This window comes from Hippopotamus amphibius, chromosome 10 (assembly GCF_030028045.1).
Source record: "Hippopotamus amphibius kiboko isolate mHipAmp2 chromosome 10, mHipAmp2.hap2, whole genome shotgun sequence".
NCBI classification, from domain to species: Eukaryota; Metazoa; Chordata; class Mammalia; order Artiodactyla; family Hippopotamidae; genus Hippopotamus; species Hippopotamus amphibius.
The window spans coordinates 15232615-15241608 of record NC_080195.1 but is presented as its reverse complement, the minus strand read 5'-3'; the positions used below and the strand labels follow the sequence as shown (position 1 = coordinate 15241608).

General features: G+C 38.5%; 1 protein-coding gene and 1 non-coding gene across 2 annotated transcripts; one reads left to right on the top strand and one right to left on the bottom strand.

The window, feature by feature from the left end:
• Window positions 1-2305: 2305 nt before the first annotated feature.
• LOC130830092 (L-lactate dehydrogenase B chain-like) lies at window positions 2306-3310 on the bottom strand. Its single transcript, XM_057697029.1, has one exon. It carries the CDS (start codon window positions 3308-3310, stop codon window positions 2309-2311), a length of 1002 nt encoding a protein of 333 aa, XP_057553012.1. The 3' UTR covers window positions 2306-2308.
• Window positions 3311-3985: 675 nt separating this feature from the next.
• Window positions 3986-4092, top strand: LOC130830684 (U6 spliceosomal RNA). The gene has a single exon (XR_009047852.1). It is a non-coding gene; the product is annotated as a U6 spliceosomal RNA (small nuclear RNA).
• Window positions 4093-8994: the final 4902 nt, after the last annotated feature.

Below are 8994 nucleotides of genomic sequence, written 5' to 3'. Positions count from 1 at the left end.
AAGGAAGGCTTTTTACATTTTTTAAAATTTCTATTTATTTATTTATTTTTCTTTAAGAACTTTTGCTGAGATACAATTGACATACAATAAACTGCATGCATTTAAAGTGTACAATTTGATATTTTTTTATTAGTAATGTATATATGGCAATCCCAATCTCCCAGTTCATCCCACCCCAACCGCCCCCCATTGCCCTGCTTTCCCCACTTCGTGTCCATATATTTGTTCTCTACATCTGTGTCTCTATTTCTGCCTTGCAAACCGGTTGATTTTTTATTATTTATTTATTTTGGGCCGCTCCACGATGCTTGCAGGATCTTAGTTCCCCTATCACAAGGGAATACCCAAAGATCGTTATATCTTCTTGATTTATTGGCTTATTTATTGTTATGAAATGTTCCTCTTCACCTCTGGTAATAGTCTTTGTCTCGAAGTCTACTTTGTCTGATGTTAATATAGCCATTCCTGCTCTTTTGATTAGTGTTTGCATGGTATATCTTTTCCCATCCTTTTATTTTTAACCTGCCTGTATCATTACATTGAAATGAGTTTATTGTAGACAGCATGTAGTTGCGATTTGTTTTTTATATGACAGTCTCTCACTTTCCAACATCCCTGCCATATCTGAGTCTGGTTCTGATGCTTTCTCTATCTCTTCAAACTGTTTTTGCCTGTTAGTATGCAGTGTAATTTTTTGTTGAAAGCCTGACATAATGTACTGGCTGAAAGAAATTGCAGTAAATAGGCCATTAGTGACAGGATGGTAAGGTGTGGGGAGAAGCATTCTGGAGTCTTATGACTGTGTTGTGTTTTAGTCTTTTGATGAACCTATGTCCTTGGGCTGTGACTTTTACAAGTGCTTCTTAGTGCCCCTTCCATTGGTGGGACAGAAGTCTAGAACGGGCTGAAGTTGGGTATTTTCCTTTCCCCAGGTTAGCTAAGCTCTGATAAAACCCCAATAGATTAGGTCTGGTAAAATAGTTTCTCTTGAGGGAAGGCCTTAAGAACAGAATACTCTGGGCATATTTCAAAATGGCTGTTTTCCCCCTCATCCTGCCAAAAACTCGAGGGTTCTCTCCTCCAGTCTTCACTATGAGAACCTGACAGAGCTCCTGGAGGTAAAATACAAAAGTACGGCGTTATCTCTAATACCATGCCCCTTGGAGTTTTTAACTCTCAATTTTATCCAAACTGAGCCTCCAGCAATTTGTAAATTAAAGTGTAGGTTTTCCTGCGCTAGTACTGTTTCCTGTGGCAGTTTTTGCTTTCGTAATTCTCTGTATCTACTGGGCTGTCTCTCCAGTTCTGAGGGCAGCAGTTTGCCCTGTGACTTCATTTCCCTGATAGGTCCGAGTTGCTGATTTTCAGTTTTTTTTTCAACTTTTTACTTGTTAAAAAAGAGTGATGACTTTCAGGCTCTTAGCATGCTGCACTGAAAGCTGGAAGCCAGCCTCTTACTTTCAGTTGAAATATTACGTCATTTACATTTATTTTAATTATTTATATGGTTGAATGTAAGTCCACCATCTTGCTATTTGTTTTCTATGTGTGCCATATTCTCACTGTTCTCTCTTTCCCTTTATTTTCTGCTTTAGTTTTCATTATCTTTTAGAGCTTTGTTTTATGTCCACTTTTAGCTTATTAGCTATACCTCTATATTTTTAAAGTGGTTGCTCTAAGGTTTATAAGATAGCTTTAACTTTAAACACTCTACCTTCAAATAAAATTATACTATTATATCATTTTATACATAATATAAGAAATTCAAACAGCAGTTCTGCTTTTTTGTTACAGATGCTATCTTAGATTAAATTGACTACTGAAATATCCATATATTTTTAGTAGTGGAGAGTAACTCTATAAAATGGAACAGAAATTAACAAATGATAAAGTAGTGTATTAAAGTCTAGCACTTAAAATTTAAATTTATATGTAGAATATTATAGAATTATTATATAACATAGAATATAATGTATTGAGGATAAAATATATTAACAAACATAGAACCCATAGATACACCATTTCTTAATTGTTTGACTAGTATTTTCATTATTTTTTTTCACTCAAATTTAATACAGCTTATACTTCAAACAGGTACTTTTTTTTTTCACACTACGATAATTAATTTTATTTGTTCAAGGATTCATTTTGCAAGCATTAAACTAAGCTTGGGCTTTGATTCTGGGAGCCCAGAGTCACATAGTTAGGAAGATAAAAGCAAACTGTGCCCCACGTACATGGATGAAAACTAAAGGCTCGTGGCTAATCACGCTGTAGTTTTAAGTTTCTACAGTCTAGCAGTTGGGAGTCACAGGTCCTTTAGGTCCTTCTGGATGTCCCACAGGGTGTCTGCACTTTTCTTGAGTTGGGCCACCTCTTCATCCTTCAGCTTCTGGTTGATAACACTGGTTAACCCCCGAGCATTCAGGATGCATGGAAGGCTCAGGAAGACTTCATTCTCAATGCCATACATTCCCTTCACCATTGTTGACACTGGGTGAATCCTGGATAGGTTTTTCAACATGGATTCAATAAGATCAGCCACACTTAATCCAATAGCCCAGTTGGTGTATCCTTTCAGCTTGATGACTTCATAAGCACTTTCAACCACCATCTTATGCACTTCCTTCCAATTTTCACTGTCATTGTCCGTTCCCATTTCTGGATTCAGTTCCTGGAGAGAAACGCCTGCCACATTCACCCCACTCCACACAGCCACACTTGAGTCGCCATGTTCTCCCAAAATCCATCTGTGGCAGCTGCTGGGATGAATGTCAAGTTTTTCAGCCATAAGATAGTGAAATCTAGCAGAATCCAGATTACACCCACTCCCAATCACACGGTGCTTGGGTAATCCACTTAGTTTCCAGGTAACATATGTGAGAATATTCACTGGGTTAGAAACCACAATTATGATGCAGTCAGGATTGTACTTGACGATCTGAGGAATGATGAACTTGAAGACATTAACATGCCTCTGCACCAGATTCAGACGACTCTCTCCCTCTTGCTGACGAACTCCTGCAATTACCACCACGATCTTGGAATTGGCAGTCACAGAGTAATCTTTGTCTGCCACAATTTTCGGTGTCTGAAGGAATAAGCTCCCATGCTGCAGGTCCATCATTTCTGTTTTGAGTTTATCTTCCAAAACATCCACAAGAGCAAGTTCATCAGTCAGAGACTTTCCCAGAATGCTGATGGCACACGCCATACCAACTTGTCCAACACCCACTACAGTGTTATTATTGTTTGGGACTGTTGCCTCTCCTGCAACTGGTGTGATCAGTTTTTCCTTAAGAGTTGCCATTGTGCCCAGGGGAGGGAAAGTTCTAGAGACCGCGGTAAGGGTAGCACAAAGAAGACCCAAACAGGTACTTTTCAATGTCAGCTTTTTGTTTCACAAGAATAATATTTTATTTCTCTGAAGTTTTATTTGCATTTCAAATACCATTTTATTAGAATAGTATTTATTTCATGTTAAAAAGAAATGTAAAAGATAGGAAGTCTTTACTGTGTAGATTCATTGTAAAATTTCCTAAGCAATTTTACATTCAAAGTATATGGAAAAAAAAGTTAAGATCAACTCTAAACTTATATCTCAGTTTCAAGTAGCCTGATTAAATCTCACTGAATAAAATGACATTCTTTCCATAAATTGAAGAAAATGTCTCCACGAATCCAATCTGCATTCTATCCTGTGGACATTCTTTGCAATATTAAATTGCAGCATTGTAAAGCGTACTCTCTCTACCACCTCTTATGCTTAATATGGCATAGTTTTTAATGTGCAATCTAGAGTTTCTTTCTCCAAGTGTATGATATTTTATCTAAATATTTTCTGAGAAATGCTTTATTTTGTTAGGAAAGAATAAAGCTACAGCAATGTAAAGAATCTTGGGGAGAAAAGAATAGAAATTCTTGCTGGTTCAGATACAAATGTGTTCTATAAAGTGTGAAACAATGCTTCAAAAATCATATAAGAGTGCTCGCTTCGGCAGCACATATACTAAAATTGCAACGATACAGAGAAGATTAGCATGGCCCCTGCGCAAGGATGACAGTCAAATTCGTGAAGCGTTCCATATTTTTGTGTACCCCCCAAAATAATAAATAAATAAATAAAATTAAAAAAAAATCATATAAGAGTATTTTTACTTTTCTTTTTTAAATCAAAGTTAAAAAATATGAATTCAAGATTTGGAGTTGTTGAATATCTTAAACCATACTGTCAAATGAGTTGTATAAAATGCCAAATAGTAAAACAATCTTGATTTTTAAACTGAAGAAAGATAATGAACTCACTAATTGTCACACTGTAAGATCAGGCTACAGCTTGGTTTTTAGTTTTTCACAAATTCTTCTGCCTTTCTGTATTCCCACGGGCAGGACAATACTGTTGATTGACATTCTTAGAGCACTTTGGATTAATCCCCATAATGCACCACAGTGCTGTGGTTTCCAGGTCTGCCAGTTTTACTTTTAAAGTTACCAAAATGTTTAAGTTATATTGAAGTAACATTGGTTTATAGCATTATATAGGTTTCATGTGTACAACGTTATATTTGTACTTCCGTATACACTAGAATGTGTTCTCTACCAAAAGTATAGCTTTCATCAGTCACCATAAAGTTGATCCGCTTTGTGCATTTTGCCCTCCCACCCACTCTGTCCTTCTGGTAACCACTACTCTGTTCAAAAGAGATCGACCTTATCAGTGTGTTTTGAAGAGGCTGTTTAAACAAATCCAGGGCCTCTACATATTTGTAGACTCCAACTCTGGGTGGACTCTCAGCTCTGTTCTGTAATTCTTCCAATTTCTGCTTGGACTTTTATATTTCCTTTAGTGGCTTTATCCAAACTCTAATGATTCTCTCTTAAGACATCAAAAACCCTCCCTCTCTCTCCACACTTCTCCCCAGATGATATTGCTTCATACCTAGAAAAAAATTAAGCCTATAGAAAGTACCTATAGCTGCATCCATCCCTGTCTCCTTATCTCTGACTTTTGTCCTTTTTAAAGATAATTTCTTTAATGTAGAGTCAATATTCCCTCCCCCCACCTTGCCTCAGGATATTTTCCTCCTATCACTTTTTTTTTTAAGACTACATTCTCTGTGATTCCAACTATATGGCATTCTTTCTTTTTTAAAAAATTTATTTATTTATTTATTTATTTATTGGCTGCATTGGGGCTTTGTTGCTGCACACGGGCTTTCTCTAGTTGTGGTGAGCTGGGGCTACTCTTCATTGTGGTGCATGGGCTCCTCGTTGTGGTGGCTTCTCTTGTTGAGGAGCATGGGCTCTAAGGCTCATGGGCTTCCGTAGTTGTGGCACACAGGCTCAGTAGTTGTGGCCCACGGGCTTAGTAGCTCCGCGGCATGTGGGATTTTCCTGGAGCAGGGATCGAAACTGTGTCCCCTGCATTGAAAGGCGGATTCTTAACCACTGCACCACCTAGGAACTCCCTCCTCCTGTCACTTTAGTTCCCCTCACTAAATTGTATTAAAAGATCTGTTTATGCATCTTTCTCATTAGACTTTGACTCTTTGAGGGAAAGGACTGCGTTTTTTTTGTCTGTTGATTGGTTAGTTTTCCCACTGCATCCTTCAGCCCTAATACAGTTCCTGGAACTAATTCTTTCACTTATTCATGTTTTAAAAATATTTACTGATATCCTACTATGTGCCTAAGAATACTGCTGTGAACAAAACAATGTCCCTATCATCATGGAGCTTACATGTTAGTTGGTAGGAGAGAGAGATTTTAAACTAACACACACACACACACACACACACGCGTGCACACACATGAGGCTATGTGTACCTATGAATATACATAATACATATACAGGTATTATTATATGTCAATATTAATTATGTCTGTTAGTGTTAATTACTCTGCTAAGAACTAAAATAAGGTACTGTGATAGCAAGAGAGAGACTGGCTATTAAGATTAGGTAGTCAGGACTTCCCTGGCGGTCTAGTGGTTAAGACTCTGCGCTCCCAGTGCAGGGGGCTTGGGTTCGAGTCCTAGTTGGGGAATTAAGATTCTACATCCCTAATAACACAGCTCCCCCCCCCCGACCCCCCCCCCCCAAAAAAAAGATTGGGTAAGTCAGTGAAGACTTTACTAATTATTATATAAACTGAGGAAGTTTTTATTATTATTCTTATTTAAAATATATGAATAACGACAAAGAGCCTGATATGGGACAACGTGAAGAGATAATATTCAGGTAGGAGGAGGTGCTAATGCACAAAGTTGTAAGGTAGGAGTGAGTGTGGCTTGTTTGAACATTTGGATAAAGATATAGAAGGTAAAGATTTAGAAGGTGAAGTTGGACAAAGAGGCAGGAATTGGACAAAGTAAGATTTAGTAAGTTAGGGAAGGAGTTTCAGTTTTAGTAAGGAAATGTCGTGAAAGGATTTCACAACATAGCTTAACACAATTTGTTTACATTTTAGAAAGAAATGTTGGCTGCTGGTTACAAAAATACTGAGGAGCAGCAGAGAGACTGGGAGACTGATTAGGAAATTATTATAGTCATTTAGATGAGATATCGTAGTATCTTGAATGAGGGTAGTAGTAATGCAAGTGGGATAAACAGTCAGATTTAGGGTATGATGGGAAGGAAGACTTAACAAGTTGCTGAGGATTAGATGTGCAGTGAGGGAGAAAGAAATCATGGATAATGCCTAGGTCTGGGGCTTGAGCTTTAGGGTGGATGGTGATGTTACTTATGAAGGTGATCCTCTCCACTGCTGGAAAAAAGAGGAGCATCTAAGCTACTTATGTTCCATAAGTACACTACTTGTGTACGCGGGGCCATACATTTGCCCCCACAAATGAAGAGCCTGTTTCCACTCTGGTCCCACTAGCGTGCCTTTAGAGAGACAGAGCCCTCCCATGACTTGGCTCTGCAGGTCCCAGAAAGACTGTTACAGATCCGCTCTTTTCCCCTTGGTTCCATGACACTGGCACCTGCAGGAACAAACAGTCAACCGCTGGACCCATAACATCTGTCTTGAACTGGCTACGCACCTTATCAGGAAATAGTCAGCACTCAGCTCATGGTGCCTCACATCCCTCTTTACCTCCTTCACCCAGAAACCAGGCCCCCAAGTCTTCTGCCATCATGGAGGCCCTCCACCTTGTACTATTTGTGTATCCACTAATTTGACTTGATTTCCCGCAATTCTCTCTGCCCTTTTAAGCGCATGCTCCACCTTTTCCTTAGGATATTCTCTGGACTTTCCCTTCATTTTTTTGCTCTAATTGAAACCTGATTATCCCTTGAAAATACTACTTTGCCTGAAGCCCTGTCAATGTAGGGTGGTTTTCCAGGTCCTTTAGGGCCACAGGTGGGGTAGGAATACTTCATTTATGTTTTCTACCTTCTGGCAATTGCAGTAACATATTTTGTTTTTCTGTTTTCTGTTTTAACTAGATGAATGTTCCCAACTCCAATAGAAAGTCAATTCCCCCTCTTACACACAGATGCCATCCCCTCCTTGCCATGGAGGGACATTATACCAGCGATTTCCCCCTTTACTTATCTATTCAACATTTAAAATCTTGGTGTTGGAACATTCTCATCAGCATGTCAACGTGCTGTATTTCTCTCAATCAAGAACAACAACAACAACAAAACCCTTATCTTGACCCTACTTCTCCCACCAGCTACCACCCCATTTCCTTATTCTCCTTTTTAGTAAAAGTATCCAGAAGAGTTGCTATACTCACTTTTTTCAGTTGCTCTCCCTCTTTCTTTCCCTCCTCCCCACTCTTTCTTTTGGAAACTTTTTATTTTGATCTACTTTCCACCATACATAAAAGTTAAATGAATAGTATGAGAAACTCCTGTATACATTATACACAAACACTCCATTTGTTCACATTGTTGCTCCAGTTTGCTTTATTCTCTTATCTATCTATCTATCTATCTATCTATCTATCTATCTATCATCTATTTATCTATCTATCTATCTATCTATCCATCCATCCACGCACATACACACACTCATGGCTTGTTTTTCCTGAGTCATTTGAGAATGAGTTGGGATGCTGTGCATTTCCTAAGAGCAAGCGCATTCTCTTTCATCACCACAGTAATCAAAATCAGAAAATTAAACATGGGTACAACACCATTATCCAATATATAGTCTACATTCAAATTTTGTCAATTGTCTCAGTGCAACCCAGGATCATGTATTGCATTGAATTATCATGACTTGTTAGTAGCCCTTAATCTGGAAGCATTCCCCAGGCTTCCTTTATCTTTGTTGACTTTGTCATCATTCCTAAATGCACTACTTTTAGGTGTTTTCTCTACTGAAACAATTCTCCTTAGCGCGATCAGTAGCATGCACAGTGTTAATTCTAATGGTCAGTTTTCCATCTCATCTGACAACAGCATTTGACACAACTGGTCACTCTATCCTCCTTGATTCAAGTTAATAAAATCTCTCAGGACCCCACTGTCTTTTGATGTTTTTCCTGCCTCCCTGACCTCCTCTTCTCAGTGTTCATTGCTGGTTCCTCCTCTGCTCTGCCACCCCTTACAGTTGACTAGCCCCAAAGTCTCAGTTCTAGAGCATCTTCTTATCTACACTCACTTTCTAGTGGATCTATACCATCCTCATGGCTTTATAATCCATCTACATGCTAATCACTTCCAAAGGCATGTTTCTGGCCCCAAAATTTCTCACAAACTTCAGGCTCAAGTATCTAACTGCCTGCTTGACATCTCCATCAGTGTTGAAACCTTTTTTCTAAAGTATTAGTGATGTTCAAATAGGCAATTCCAATATTTTCTCAATCCTCCTCTTCCTGGATCTTTATACTGCACTTATTTCTGTTGACCAGTGCCTCTGTTTTAAAACTTCAGTTCTTTGCTGTTTGCTCTGTCACTCTTTTTGTTTTCCTCTTCTGTAACACTTTTGCTTAGCAGCCTTCAGGTTTTCTTTTGACCTCCCCCTCCTAGCTTCCTA

Excerpts from the sequence above, each read along its gene's own strand:
- LOC130830092 (XM_057697029.1), bottom strand. The coding sequence starts at position 3,310 with ATGGCAACTCTTAAGGAAAAACTGATCACACCAGTTGCAGGAGAGGCA.